The sequence below is a fragment of the Malania oleifera genome, chromosome 7 (genome assembly GCF_029873635.1).
Source record: "Malania oleifera isolate guangnan ecotype guangnan chromosome 7, ASM2987363v1, whole genome shotgun sequence".
NCBI classification, from domain to species: Eukaryota; Viridiplantae; Streptophyta; class Magnoliopsida; order Santalales; family Ximeniaceae; genus Malania; species Malania oleifera.
In genome coordinates, this window is record NC_080423.1 from 105,821,981 (window position 1) to 105,837,960 (window position 15,980).

General features: G+C 36.0%; 1 protein-coding gene across 4 annotated transcripts; it reads left to right on the top strand.

The window, feature by feature from the left end:
• Nucleotides 1-1,348: 1,348 nt before the first annotated feature.
• LOC131159481 (uncharacterized) lies at nucleotides 1,349-12,183 on the top strand. Of its 4 annotated transcripts, none has more exons than XM_058114430.1 (13): nucleotides 1,349-1,632; nucleotides 1,811-1,939; nucleotides 2,460-2,654; nucleotides 4,043-4,090; nucleotides 4,154-4,282; nucleotides 5,452-5,576; nucleotides 6,677-6,787; nucleotides 7,392-7,500; nucleotides 7,820-7,938; nucleotides 8,358-8,511; nucleotides 11,160-11,307; nucleotides 11,637-11,714; nucleotides 11,895-12,183. In XM_058114430.1, exons 1-12 carry the CDS (start codon nucleotides 1,474-1,476, stop codon nucleotides 11,696-11,698), a joined length of 1,488 nt encoding a protein of 495 aa, XP_057970413.1. In that variant the 5' UTR covers nucleotides 1,349-1,473; the 3' UTR covers nucleotides 11,699-11,714; nucleotides 11,895-12,183. The 4 variants fall into 4 exon arrangements, 2 of the variants coding, with proteins under 2 accessions (XP_057970413.1, XP_057970414.1); XM_058114431.1 differs by having other exon boundaries at nucleotides 11,160-11,304; XR_009137804.1 differs by having other exon boundaries at nucleotides 1,382-1,632; nucleotides 11,637-11,751.
• The last annotated feature ends 3,797 nt before the right edge of the window (nucleotides 12,184-15,980 follow it).

Below are 15,980 nucleotides of genomic sequence, written 5' to 3' on the forward strand. Positions count from 1 at the left end.
TTAAATTTTTGGTCATATTAAAATAAACTTTTATTTTTGATAATATTTACGATTAGCTTGGATTGAGGATTTTATTTGAGAAAAGGAAAGGAAAGGAAAATAAGGAAGAATTTTATTTTCTCTTATATTTTACTTTTATATTAAATTCTATTAAAAATAAAAATTTATTTTTATATGATTAAAAATTAAGAAAAACTAAATATTAATGATGTATAAAGTCAAAGTTTTGATCATAAATTTGGTATATTTTTTACTTGACAACCAAACATGAAAATGTTGATTCTTTAATATATTCTTTTAATTTTTCTAATATTTTCTGAGTTTCAAATAGAACCTTAATAGAGAAGGAAAATATAAGGAAAAATGACTTTTCTCCTTATTTTATTTTCCTTTCCTTTCTTCAATCAAAATGTTTGATACAAATATACCCCCGAGAAACCATTCAAACTTACGCATTGTTTATTGATACAAAAAAAAAAAAAGTGGAGACTTTCATCATAAAGGAAAACTTCTGTGATAAATAAATAAAAAAATTATATTTTTCAGAGTAGAATGTTATATACAAATTTTGTTGCCCGATGAACATGAACAATGACATATATACAACAACAACAACAACAAAATCAAGTGGGATCGGCTATATGAATCATTTTCCGCCAATTTATGCGAATTCGGTAAGGATTCATATCATAGTGATGCTACGTAACGTAACCCTCCTCCTTAATCCGGGTTTGGGACCTGTTGTGTAAAAAAAAATTAAGACATTAAGTGCATCTCAGGCGAAATTAACAATGACATATATACAAAAAAAAAAAAATTGTAATACATCCATGTATCGGATAAATCTTTCTTTCAAAACATATATGTTCAAGCAACATGCCAATCTCATAAAATGTGGTTCAATTTATTAATTTTTTTAAAAAGGTGAGACATTTGTTTTTTAGAAACAAATAAAAAAAATATTAAAAATAAAAATAAATTGTTTGAAAATAAGAGTAAAAATTATAAACGTTCATAAAAAGGACAAGAAAGTGGGTAGTTAAGGTAGTTTAAAAAATGAATTCATTTTTAGTGTTCATATCTTCTTAAATTTTTTATTTAACTACAAAATTTATGAATTGATTAAGCAAATATATAGGCAAACATTAAAAATGAAAATTATCACTATTATTTTATTAATGAGTCTATTTCTTTAGATGTACAATAACACTTATAAAAAAAAATCCACTGGTATTATTAAATTATATGTTTAAAAATAATAGATTTTAAATTATTATTATTTTTGATTATGATCTGTGTGCAAAAATAAAATAATGAAACTATTATTTTAAATATATTGATGGTAACAGCTTATATTCTTGGGTTTCTCTTTCTCGGCCACAATTCCTTAGAAGAGGAGATAGCATAGCTTTCCCTCTCTCTAGTTGGACTCCGAGAATAAAAAATACCGCCTGAACCCAAAACCAAAAGGAAATGGTTCACGAATTCCCTCTGATTGAGAAGAACTGTTCAAGCAGTATGCTTTCTCTCAAGCTCGAAGATTTTCGTGAAAGGCTCTCTACCCAATTTAGACCCTGGCATCGTTCCTTCCAATTCTGGATACGGGCAGTTGATATCTACACTGGGTACAAGGTCTCTCTCTCTCTCTCTCTACGTGTTCTTCATTTGAGCAATACCCATAAGGCATTTCATTGATTATCTTTCGACATTTGAAGTTCTGTTGCTTGTTTCTGTTAGAGTTCTCTCTCTCTCTCTCTCTCTCTGGGGCTTTCCGTTTATGTAGGGGCCGTCTTGTGTTGTGCCTTGATAGGTGTTACAACTTCAAGCGAGTTTCGTGAAGGATGTGCAGAAGCAGGAGGCAATGTGGGAAAGACAGCATGAACTTGCGGCGGATAAGATACATGCTATGTGCTGTGACCTTGGTGGGTTTTTCCTCAAGGTACTTGTTGTTATGTCTCACTTTTCAAATGGGTCTCTGTCTTTGTGCTGAATTACATTATTTTTGGAGTGAGCGTGGTCTAATTCAAAAGGGTTCTATTGTTTATTTATTTGCTAGACTGAAGTTTTTATTTGGTGTCATTAATTTCGTTATTTTTCAACTGAGTGCCCGATGTTTGACTGTTTTGTTTAGTTTCTTTGCTTTACCCTCTCTCTGGTTGCTGGGAAACTTGCGGAAACGGAAACAAATGAGAAGTTGAAGCTCTTAGAAAAATCTGAAGCGTATTAATCGTGCTGTTCTAGATTCGATAGATTGTGGAAACCCCTGAAACAGACCAAATTTGTTGGAATTTCTTGTTTTCTTGCTAATTTAAAACATAGCATTTTTTTTAATAAAAAATTCCATCATTTTCCCGCTAGTTCCTTAGCTACCAAATGGAGCATTGATTGTTGGAAAGAAGTTTTTGTTTTATGGCATGTGTGCTGGATGTTGATATTATCTGGGTTGAGATTTGATTTAGGTTGCTCAAATTATTGGGAAGCCTGACTTGGCCCCAGCAGCATGGGTGAGAAGGCTTGTGACACTCTGTGATCATGCCCCTGCAACCTCTTTTGATATGGTTCAACTTGTGTTGGAGAAGGAGTTGGGTAGAAGTGTTGGTGAAATTTTTGAAAGATTTGATGTGGATCCTCTTGGTTCTGCTTCAATTGCTCAGGTATCTCTCAATAGGAAATCTCTACCCAGCTAAAAGTTTGGTGTTGTAAAGTACAGTTATGATGACATTTAATGTATTCTATTCTTCTATCTGCTCCGGATTAAATTATATTTTATCATGACTTGTACGAAATGGCCATAGATGAGTCACATGCTGAATTGTCGAATTATAGTATTAAACTTCATGCCAGTAACTTGCTTGTTATGGAGAATAATTACAAACTACTTGGGGCTGATTACGCTTACACTGCATATTCACAACTCATTTCCCACATCAGCAGTGTAAAGGGGAGGACTTGGATGCTCAAGCAGGTTCACAGAACTTTAAATAGAAGTTAGGAACTTGGGGGGACCTAGGCTCAGTAACAAGTTGGGTCCTCCAGCTTCGTTCAGCAGTTATACAGGTGAAATTTCCTGTTATGTGGTGGAAACCATGAATGGGAGTTTATCATGCCCCACATCCTGCAGTAGATTAATGGGAAAAAAAATATTGGGTACAAAACTAGGTCCAAAGAACTTCAAAGACAAATCAAATTAGCTTTTTTTATTTTTTTGGAGGGGGGGAGGAGGGGGTTTGGAGGGTAGGGGCTCATGCTACATGGGCTGAGTCTGTATGAGTCATCCATGACCTGAACTATTTATGGACAAGTCAAAGTCAAAATTCAGCTCTTTGTGACAGATCATGACCCCCTCCTGAGCCCCAAAAATATGGCTAGCTTTGCATGTATTGAGTATTGACAGGTTGGGTCGATCAAGAATAGTAACCCCTGTTTTTGAAACTCTGTTTGAGTCTGCAGTGTTCTGATTTTGAACCTTCTTAAAAATTCACAAATACACACTCAACACACACATTTCTCATTTTATGTCTTAAATATTATCTAATATGAATACATATTATCTTGTGTGTGCATACACATATATAATCAGTGGGATGTATCGCTGAATAAGAGAGGCCTGTAAGATTATATTTTTTGAGAAATAAGCTCCTCCCTTTCCCTCCATCTTTCCACCCAAGATTGAACAGGGTAGAAAAGTAGCCTGGATGGAAATGTCATTTGCCTACTTTTCTCTTCCTTCCTCTTTTCCTTCCAATCATATACATATAAAAATTCATTCCTTCTTCTTTCTCTCCTTCCCCTTCCTTCCTCCCAATTTTCCTTTGCCCATGATGGAGCTTTAAATTCAACTTTTTTCAAAATTTAAAACCTTGATGACTTCAGCAGTCCCACGACTAAAAGATAATAAAGAATTTCACAATGCTCAAGTGTTGCAATGTACCTTCATTCTCTCTGGGGATATCTATTCAGCATGAGTGGGATATCTATTGAAGAAGTGATTTTGATGCTCAAAAATTTTATCTGACATTTGTTTGATCTCAATCTATTATAGGTTCATAGAGCAAGATTGAAAGGTGATAAAAGTGATGTTGTTGTCAAGGTAAGAGAACTTGGAAGTGATTTCTGCTACCTCGGTATATGCATGATTATAAGTGCATTGTAGGTGCAACATCCTGGAGTTCAAGAATTGATGATGACAGATATACGTAATTTGCAAGCTTTCGCTTTATACATGCAAAAGACAGATATCAAATTTGATCTATACTCCGTAACCAAGGAAATGGAGAAACAGGTAACTTTATGTTTGTGTGGTTGTTCCTTTTAGGTCTACCTGGCCTTTTATTTTTCAATTGTTTTTTAGGTAAAGGCTTAAAGCTTGTGTGGATGTTTCTTTCACACACTATTAGTTCAATAACTGCCCCAGTATAATGAAGGTTGAGAGGATTGGGGAACTTAAAAAAAGTTAGGCAATAATACCTTAGACCTGTATCTGGTTGTAAGCAATAAAGTTGTATTATGGTATGTTAATATATACAAGTTCCAACGGCCTCACTGGATCATACTTTTATGATGTACATGCTGCATATAACATGCTGCATATATCTCTCAGGTGATCTCAATGCGTCAAATTGTCATTTGTTCCAGTTATTTTAGATCTTCAACTAGATCTGATGAAAAAATTTTTGGATCTTGAACTAGTTGCTGAGCAAACCTTCCTTGTTTTTCTGTCATTGTCTGTATTATGTACTCTTTTTTGGGTAAGCTTCTGTGCATGATCAACATTAATGTGGGTTCAGTTCCTGTCCTAGTTGAACAAAGCTTGGTTGGCTATTTTTCTGTCATTCTAATTAGTTGTTACTGAGTTTTGTGAGCTTTGGGCCTCTGTAGTTTCTCTATTCTAATTCTAACAGGAATTAAGATATATGCATGTCATTCTTTAAAAAATCAAATTTCAAGCCATTGCATTTTCATAACTTTATTTGATTCTTAGAGTAAATCCTGAAAAATTGACCATTCTGCACTACTATTACTGAAATTTGACAATAACATGCTATTGCTGTTGGACTAATGAAAATTTATGGATGAGTTGCCCTATCTTACTCTGCACATTGTTGATTTGGTTATTTTTTGAAAGTACTTCTCGCGCTGTGCAGAAATCAAAGTAGTTTTTTCTGATGTCTCAAAATCTCAGCAGTTGCTTATGAAATGCTATTTTGAATTAATGAGTGGTAGCTTTGAGGTTTGAGATACAGTTAGCGGTTATTTTTGTACAATTGTATATTAGATGTGTTTTTGTTCTACAAAGGTCCAAACTATTGATGAATTCACTTCCAAGTCATTATGTTGATGGAGATTATATCATGAAAATATTATATTCCAGATTCTCTAAACTTCGAGCTTCTTTTACATTATGCTAAATCTGATCACGATTTTCTGAATATTTGTCTGTTTTCTTTCAAGATTGGATATGAATTTGACTTTATGAGGGAGGCAAAAGCTATGGAAAGAATTCAACAATTTTTGTATAAGAACAACAAAAAATCTCCTGTTTTGGTGCCGCGGGTGATCCGCGATATGGTGACTAGGTATGTTATGCTGTATTATATTTTTATGTGGATGTGACTTTAAACTTGAACTAGGAACTGTAGTTTCGAATTATCTTGATGATATTGTGCTGCTTGATTCTTTTTAACTGTAAAGCTTTGTGTATGCTATAAATAATAAGAGAAAATTATGTCTTGAAGCTGCTTATTAAAAAAAAAAAAAAAATGTTTCAAGTATCTCCTGTTCCATTTTTGATTTGTTTCCTTCGTAGATATAACTGTGTTGTGTTCGCTTAAGGAGTTGATCTCAATAAGTAAATTCAACTGCTCAAAGCTCTCTTGAGTTCTTTCTATTTGCAGAATTCTACTGAGTGAATATTTTGTGCAAAATTCCTTTGTGACATGAAATTTGCATGTAAGATTCTTGAATGGTTGACACATCTTTAGGTTTCTGGGCAGAAATAAGTCTCACTGCAAGTGTAGGTAATATGATGGTACCAATTGGTGCCCAGTACAAAACAAGTCAGCAGAACCAATTAATTAAGTGCATTAGGAAAGGAACCTAGGTAGCAAGGTGAATATAATTATATGGAAAATAGCAGAAAGACCACAACTGATTAATAGTATGCTTACTATTTGGGGCATTTGCATGAGGCACTCTTCTCATGCTTTGGGGCTTGTATCATGCCAATGAAAATTTGGATCTATACTAAAAAATGATGGTTAGGATTAGTATTTGTGTTGCTAAAAAAAAAGTTGGAATGAGTTGTGATACATTGAGCATGGACTTGTGGCCTGGGGTGCTTGTGCGTTGGGGGGAGGGGGAGGGGGAGCGGGAGATGGTCAGAGTTCGACTTCTTTGGCTTTTAAATATTTAGGTGAGGCAAGTACTGCTACTCCGACCAACTGTTCAGTTCTGTTCAAGGTTACTCTCATAATTCTGGACATTACCAGTCATCACCACGGTTTCACCTTGCTATTTTCTTCTGCCAATATGTGAAGTCTAAAGGATTTTATTGAATAATTTGTGTGGATAATCTGCACTTTGCAGTTTTACTTTGTGAAATTCTCCTACTTAAGTGCTGACCCTCTCCCTTCTTTTACTTTAGCTTTTGGTGAATAAAAATTTCTCTCTTTGTTAGGAGGGTCTTGGTAATGGAGTATATTGATGGAATTCCAATCCTCAAGCTTGGGGATGAGCTAGCCAAAAGAGGCATAAATCCTGGCAGTAAGATTGCAGCGGTGGCAAAGCAGTAAGCTCCTAGATTATCTCTGAGAGTATGAAGTCCTTTTCCCATATTTGCTTTATATATAATTAGCCACCACCTATTAAAGTTCATTTTCTCTCTTTTCTTTCATTTTTTTTTTCTTGCAATGTTCTCTTATTGGCTCTGCTGTGCCAGTAATAACAAAGCCAGTGTTTTCCATTGACCTAATATCTTTCTAGCTGCTAATTTTTCTGTTTTTCTTTTCTTCTCTACACCCAATCTCCCCAGTTCCACCCCCCCATCTCCCACTCCCTCAATTACTTTAATAAAAAAAGTTTCTTGAAAAACCTTTTTATTTTGCTCGTATACATAATTTCATGAGGCAAACTTTGCCTCACTATTAACAAGCTATCTACTGATGTTTCTTTTCTCCCCGCTATAACAAGCAAGAAACTTACATTATTTTTTGGGAGAATCCTTGAATTTGGATTTGTGTGGATTTAGATAAGATGAAATACAAAATTGTTTTGAATTTTATTCAAATCCACCCAAATCCAAATTCAGGGCCCAAATTCCATGTTCCCAAGTGCAGCATGAGTGAACTTCAGAAAAAGTGTAATATGCTGAACTGAAATTTCTGTTAATGCAGGAATATACTTAAAAGCTTGACATTAGCATACGGAGAAATGATACTGAAGAGTGGTTACTTCCATGCAGATCCCCATCCTGGAAATATTCTAATTTGTAAAGGTTCAGAGGCAAGCATGGCATTGAATTTATTTTTTGAAGTTCAATTTAATATTTAATTGTTCTTCCTTATACTTTATCTCCATGGAAGTTTAGATTGATAGCTTTGTGACCTGGAGGTCACAGGTTCAAGGTGTGGAAACAGCCTCTTGCAAAGATGCAAGGAAGGCTGTGTACTGTACTCCCACTGTGGTCCACCCTTCCTTGGACCCCACATACATGGGAGCTTTGTGCACTGGGCGGCCCTTTAGTTGCACTGAAGATGAAGCAATTTAAATAAATAGATAAATGAAATATTTTATTTTTAAGATATTCAAACTTCTTCTTCAGGTTGCTCTGCTGGACTATGGACAAGTGAAGGATCTGCCAAACGAATTGAGACTTGGATATGCTAATCTAGTTCTTGCTATGGCTGATAATGATGCTATAAGAGCATCAGCAAGCTACAGGTGCTATCCGTCACCCATACAATGCTTGCTTCTTATCCTTCTATTGTACTTGCTGTTTGTTTGTCAAGATAGGAAGAAAAAGGCTGGAAATGTTGAGCAACAATTCACAGCAATGCAAACAGTACATTTGAAGATAGACACAAATGGGAAAAGTTTAAACAAGAGACTAGTTGTGATTGTCCTAGCTGTCACACACTCTTAATCCTGATTGCATCAAATTGATCAATTCATTAGCAATCAATTAGCGTCTTCTCAAGTGTTGGTGGTAGTTACAAAATTGCTAGCTTTAACCTTTTATGTAATATTGATGCCCTGGAATCTGGTAGCAAAATAGATACAGGAATACTCTGAGGTCCTATTGTGTTTTATTTTATTTTTTGCCTGGGATTCATGTTTATAGTTGCATTACTGGTGTTTAGGGAGCTTGGCATAGATACCTTAAGTAAATGTGAGGATGAACTGAAGGAATTGCTGAAGTTGGCGCAGACAATGTTTGATACTAAACTACCCCCTGGAGTTGTGATGCTGCAACCTTTCTCGGAGGAGTCTTCAATAAAAAAAATTGCTGTTCAGGTATATGTGGGACTCCCTATTATTATTAACCATCATCTTTCCAATCTCTGCCTTAAGTTGTCCACGGTGAGGAAAATGCCTTCAATTGTGTGAATTGGTGGAAGACAATTTATGTAGCCAACCCCACCTAGTGAAACTTAAGGCTTGGTTTATTATTGTTGTCATCCAATATCTACTCCTTATAGTCAGATATTGCTGCTGGAAGCATGTTTGCTTTTGTGCGCTCACAAAAAATTGGTTAAAGATGAGTTACCAGAAAACAGGGGTTTTAGTATATGTTAACAGAGTAAAGAATGCTGGGCTGAACTAAAGGACAAGAAAATACACAACTCTATACACTCTTACTCCACAAGAACAAAATGAGAGCAGAACCTACTGAAAAATTTTAACCTTTATAAATCCAGGACTTACCTTGCCTTCTAGTTGCTACTGTCCAAGCCATTCAATATCCTTTTTTTGATCAGTAAAAAAGGTATGCATTAGAAGGGCATCAAGGGGATTCCTGACCATAGTACAAGAAAGCAATCACCCTGTAGGGTGTTACAAAAATAAAAAATTACATCAAACTCATTTGCACCTAGTCCACTACGCCAACTAGTAGCTGCAGTAAACCACTGCTCTTTTCTGAACTGAACCATCGAGATTGAATTTTTGAAAACCCTTCTATTCCTCTTTTTCCAAGCAAACCAGAGAATTGTGAGAGGAATGAGAGACAAATCTTTCCTCTTTTTCTTTGTTGCCCAGATCCCTCTCCAGGCCCCGAGTTCCCCTCCCACAGCACATAGTTTAGTGTTTCTCTCCTGCCAAATATGATACATCAAACTTTGCCAAGGTTTTGCTTTCTAAAAATCAATGATAAACTAAAGTTTCCAAGGTTTTGCTTTCTAAAAATCTATCATTTTTGAACTTCTGAAGCCATTTGCACCCAAAATATCCTCTGTCAAGGTAAAACCCACACGGAGAGTTGGCATCTTTGCAGGATGAACTAATATAACCTTTGGTTTGTAGCATGGGAAAAAAAAAAATTTTAAAAAGAGCATTTACAGTCTTCAGAGGATGCCCACTTAATTGGTATGCCTTGAGACTAGATTGTATATTTCATTTCTAGGGTTGGTCTTGCACTTGGAACCATCCTTTGATTCCTAGTTGTCTGAAGGATGCCTCAGCCTCATCAATGGCAGATTCCAAGGTCTTACCCAATATGCCTCCTAAAGGATCCAAAACTTCCAATTGTTATATTGGGTATTTTTTTTGTTGAAAAATTTATGGTAAATGTCTACCAATGCATAGATCTGCATCAGATGCTGTTTCCAGAATGTCTCTGGAGAACCTAGGTGCTTACTTTGAAGGGCATTAGGAATTGCCTTATGCTTAGCTGTTCTAGGAATTTGGGTCATCTCAGACACATTTTTTTTGGTTATAAAGTTTAAATCATATAATCCTGTGAATATGAGGCTGTAAGTTTCACTGGTTACCCAACAAATATATTCCACACTTACTGTTATGACTCTGTCTTAGTGTCTTGAATAAAACATACACAATTGTACCTGAGACTGAGATAGATAGAGAGGGTTAGGTTTTTTACTTTTTTAGATTGATCCATCTTTGTAATCTTCCTCATCCTTTGTGAAATCTTTTGTAACTTCACCTGTGGAGATAGGCTTTCAAGCCAAATCCCATGTATGCTTTGTGTGTTTTATGTGATTTTGTCATGTTTGGTCATTCTGTTGTTGATGATTGTACCACTTCTTTTTCTTTCTTGCTTGCTTTTTAGTTGTTATAGATCCTCCTCCAGGGTTCCTAGAAAATTCCCCTTTTTGAGGTGGATCTCTTTCCATTTTCTTCTTTGGGGGTAACCTCTTGATGTTTTGATAATTGCTGCAAGATGTATACAGTATCTGCTGCCTTTTCTGATTTAGTTGCTCAATCTTAACTTTGCGTTACCAACCCTGTCTTGATCAGTGTGTCTTCTGCTGTGACCTTCTATCCTGGCTAATTATCAGGGGTCCGCTTCAATTTTTTTGAGCTTTAGTTTTCGTAGGGATGATTCGAGGTTTCAAGCCGTGGTAGTATTGCCTATGATTGTATTAAAGACTCTCTCTCTCTCTCTCTCTCTCTCTGAGGCACCCATATGTGTTTTGCCCCTTTTTTTTTATTGATAAACTAATGCCTATAAAGCACAGCGAGGACAGTACAACATGACAGATACGGAGACGTGAAAAATCCAAAAAATATAGGACATGATATTGGAGGGACACGCCTATTAATACTTGTACAATACAATATTGTATATAATAAATTATGCATTGGAAATATTAAGTTCTTATTTACATGAAACACAATTGAGAATCCAATGTAAAGCGTATGCATCTTCTTATTTGTTTTTGGTAGTATGTTTTTTTGAGAGATCCTCGTAGCTTTGTTCAATTTTATTATTATTGTTATTATTATTATTTTTTGTTCTTTTCATAATGTTTGGCATTCATACACTAATAATAGGGATATCTACTATATGATATCATGAACATGAAGTGTGGGATGGAATGTGGGGCTTCGATTGTGGAACAAGCAATGAAGTCTTCGTATCTGGATTTTTTATACTGCTACTTAACGCATGAATTTTCCTCATCAGATAAATGTTGTTGCAGGCTTTTCCCGAAGAGCTATTCTCAGTTCTTCGGACTGTGCACCTACTAAGAGGACTTAGCGTTGGTCTCGGAATAAACTATTCTTGTGCTGAGCAATGGAGACCCATTGCAGAAGAGGCTCTGTATTCTGCTGGTAGACTACAAGGTGGTCTTTCTCAACTCCAAATCTAAGAGGACACTTAGACATCCCTCAGGAATGAATTAAACCCAATTTTAGACTTAACTTGAAATTGTCATGAGTGCGACCAAGATATGAAGAATTGACTTCATTTTGTAGCTATTTGATAAGCCAAGAAATCAGTCTGATGTAGTCAGACGATTGCATCGACTTTATCCTAATGATAGATGCTTGTCTTTGAAGCGTCTTGGATTTTATTTTATTTTATTTTATTTTTCACAATTCCATGGATGTCCAAATGTGTCCATTGGATCAATATGCTGGGTTTTATGCGTGACATTCTAAACTTGTACTTTCAGAGAAGGATCTGAAGAGTAGAGCGCGTAGGCGCAGTTCTCTTAGAAAAATATTTCGGAGATAGAGGCTTATCGAGAATGGTGAGCAGGAATCACTCTTGGAACTTGGTATCTCAATGTACTTACAGATTCATGTGCCCCTTTTTCCTTTATTTATTTTTCCATTATTTATTAGTCAATATTATGATTATCACTAATATTATTTGTTGGGTCTTAGCAAGAATTTCTAACTTCAAAGGGTGTTCTGGACCTCTGGTGCAGCTTGGAGGTATATAATTTTCTACTGGGCATTTCAGACGCCTTCTTTTGGGAAGGACTTGGCGGGGGTGGGGAAGGCAATAGCTGTGGGGCATTTGGAATTCAACATATTGCTGTCATACATGCTTACTTTGAACTTCTCCCAAGAGAATCTGCCGCTGAATTCCTTCAGATATTCCTCATAACAATGTAATTGATAGAAATTGATGTGGAAATCGAGTATATGATGCACAGTGGAATAATTAAACTTGCAGCAAATGATGAAGCACCAAGAACACAAATTCATACGCAACTAGTAAATCTGAAAACGAGTAAAGATAAAAATACGAGAATATGCGTGGTTCGGTAATGCCTACATCCATTGGAGCACCAATATTTCACTATGAAATTGAAAATTTACAATACACTTCATACAATGATCTCTCTATATCCAATATGCCAAGGATTTATTTAACAACTCCTCAGAGGTTTTCCTTTAAAAACCCAATCCTCCCAACGTTTTAATTCAAAATTAAATTCTTCCTCGTAGCTCAGGAGCACTCGTCGATGAGACACAGAAGATCACTCGTCGACTAGTATGATCACTCATTGACGAGTCAGATTTCATGCTCATGGTATCTCAAAGATTCTGTAATTTCCAGTTTCTCGGTATCTACTCATCGACGAGTCACTGTGAGCACTCGTCGAAGAGAACAAGACATTCGTCGACGAGTCACTGCTGCACTCTTCAAGAATTTAACCCATATGCTTTTTATCTTCTGTTTATGAGCCCCAAGTATAAGAGCCACACATGCAAATATAACAATCTCTACCTTGGTGATTATATGTGTTGTAATCATTAAAAAAAAAAAAAAATTGTTTTTAAAAAAAATAAACTAAATTAAAATTTTAAAAAATTAAATTCATTAAATAATAATTATTAATTAAATTATATAATATAATAATAATAATAATATAATATTATAATGATATATATATATATATATATATATATATATATATATATATATATACATCTTGAATGATTTAAGAATCCTTCAGGCGTAAGTCATTGTAGAGAGCCCCCTGATCTCCTCGTCTCCTCTTTCTCACTCTCCTCCATCTCGTCTTCGTTTCTCGGCCGATCAAAAATCCGAAAATATCGTTGGGCTTTGCTCGCCGCCATCGACATTTCTACTAGAGCGGATTTGTCGTGAGAGCGGTGTAGGCATATCTCTTCGGGTAAGGCTAAATCTTAAACTTATCTCAACTTTTCTTAAATTATAAGTCCCATTAACAAACGGAAATTGTCAGGAGAATCGTGGGGAGATTCTCTACAATCTAGTCGGAGCGGGTTTTCAAATTAGAGTTACGGGGTATCAATCTTAAATCGGGGATAAGTTTGATAATTTAGACTTTTATTGGACTATTTAGGGTATTTAGAACTTAGAAAAATTTTAGGAAAAGTTACTCTAAGAATTATGATGGATAATATGGTGAAATTTGAATTTCAGGACTTTAGGGGTTTTTGAACACCTGGGGCATAGGCCGGGTTGTTATCGGGTTTTTCAAGAATCTGGTAAGGGGATTAAGTTAAGTCAGGAATTTTATTTAATTTGAACTGATTAAATTAATATATATATATATATATATATATTTATTCATTTGAGAATTTAAATGCTATTTTGGAAACTTACCATTCGAAATGAGTTTTACAAACGTAGGATATACGGTATAATATTTCGAATAAAATGAACGGTGGAAAGTTTGTTTATTTAAATGGATATGTTAGAATGTGGAAAATTGTGTGGCAGATGATTTAATTTGTATGAATTATTGTATATTTGGATTTGGGATTTTGAAATACTGGAATTGTTGTGGAAAATACTGAAAATTCTTGTGAAAATACTGGAACTGTTTATGAAATGCAGGGGTTTGACCTAACGACCAGTGGCTGGGTATTGTTTGATTGGCCAAGGGCTAGGATTATTAATTGACGGTCGAGGGTTGAGTTTTATTTGATGGCTATATGCCAAATTGTATTTTTGGTCGGGGGCCGAGTTTTTGGAATAATAAGAAATATATGTGAAATGATGTTTTAAATGATATTTTCTATTATTTAAATTGCATGATATGCTTTATGAACCCTGGGGACTAGTGTAGTGTGAGCATGATATCGTTGCTAGAGATTTGTTATGTGGCTGTGTGTGCCCAGACCTGTGCTAAGAGGTGTAGGGTGACCTTGTCCGATTTGCCTACGTGAGGAGAATGCACCCTTGGGTGAGGGCAATCGGACCAGCAGTTAGAGCTGCATGTACCCATGGAGTATGTTAGCGAAGAGTATAGATGACTACTGTCTGCGTAGATCCCCCAGGACATTAGTCCAACTTTCGGACTGCACAACCTGTGTCATAGGGATGTAAATGACGTGTTTGTCACAAGGAGTGTTTTATATGCATATCTGTTAATTTATGTGTGTAAGAACCCGAAAAATATAAAATGGATTTTCTGTAGATTTCGTCAACGAAGCTAGATTTCGTTGACGAAGGCAGTAGACTTTTCATTGATGAAATTCAAGGTTCGTCGACGAAGAGAAGTCGAGAGATTTGGAAAAGTTTAAATACCAGACTTCGTCGACGAGGCTATCGACATCCGCGACAAAATCCTTGACTTTTTGTCGATGAAGGTACTTTTTGTCGACGAAAATCGAGCGGGTCAAAGGCTTACAAAAAGGGATATTTGGGTTTTCTTCTTCACTAAGTCTCTCTCTCTCTCTCTCTCTCTAAATTCTCTCTCTCTCTCTCTCTCTAGATTTCCTCGCCGGTCGTTGATAGAATCAGAAATCCGAGGTTACCACGAGGATTGTGGAAGGATTCTCTACAACTTCTACGGATCGGAATCTCGTTTTGGAGATTTTCGGGTTTCGGGCCAAAATCGAGGTAAGGCTCGGTTATCATTTCTGATTCTGTATATGTGTAGTAGTATGGATTATAAACATGTTTAGTATTGTGGTTTGTAGATTTTGGAGTCTCGGTTCATAGTTTTGAGGGTCGTAGAGTTCGTGGTTTGGTTTCGGGTTAAGGTAAGGGGATTCTGTTTATATCAGTTCATTTTTGAAATCAGGATCGGTAAGCCTGTAGGCTACGATCATATGTATATTTTGGCTACTTATTTCGGGAAATCTATCAGGTGAAAACACGAAATTTTCGGGTTACAATTTTCGGGAAAATTAGGGATTTCGGGTATCATCTCTTGTTTGATTGGAAAATCGTTCATGTTGTTTAAACTGTATTATTGAGGTGATCGTAATCCATATTTGCATAAACTGTATATTTGAAATTGTAAACGATATGATTTGTCATAAACCAAATAAGTGTGGTATGTGTGCATGTACGTAAATGTTTTAGGTATTTGTGAAAAACAACTATGTGGGGCTTATTACCGTACGCTGAAATGTATAGGGACGTGAGTTCCAAAGTGATTCCAGGTTTTTGTGAAAAACGGCTTGGGGCGGCTGACTACTGTACGCCATAACAGCTAGGGGTGGCTAACTACCGTACGCTGTAGCAGCTAGGGGCGGCTAACTACCGTACGCTATGCACTGTAACGGTTAACTACCGTGGGCAAGAGTGGCCGGCTCTATATCCGGGTTGCGAAATATCACCAAGAGTGGCCGACTCTATATCCGGGGTGCGAAATATCACCAGTATGATTCGGTTGGTCACCAAATGTAGCAACGGACCACAGTGGGCCTAGGTTGACGTAGCGTAGTTTGCATATGGTAACGTAATTGGGGTTAGACCAGGTGACCTTGTGTAGTTGCATATGTAGCAATGGATTCACTATTGGGTCTGAGTTAGAAACCTTGGTAGTTTAATGTGTTGGAACGTAACCGCTGTGAGACTAGGTGACTTGTGCAGTTGTGAGTAGCGTGACGACACTGACCATATGTATGTATGTATGTATTTGAGTATCATATGAACTGGAATGGTTTTGTGAAAATATTGGAACTATATAAAATTGTATGGAACTTATTTTGAAACTGTATGTATTGTTTCAAATTGTATCGTATGAATGTGTTATAAAGTATGAAAATGACACCGGTATGTC

Excerpts from the sequence above, each read along its gene's own strand:
- LOC131159481 (XM_058114430.1), top strand. The coding sequence starts at position 1,474 with ATGGTTCACGAATTCCCTCTGATTGAGAAGAACTGTTCAAGCAGTATG. Across the intron at positions 2,655-4,042 it reads GTTCTGCTTCAATTGCTCAG|GTTCATAGAGCAAGATTGAA; the intron begins GTATCTCTCAAT and ends AATCTATTATAG. Across the intron at positions 8,512-11,159 it reads TAAAAAAAATTGCTGTTCAG|GCTTTTCCCGAAGAGCTATT; the intron begins GTATATGTGGGA and ends ATGTTGTTGCAG.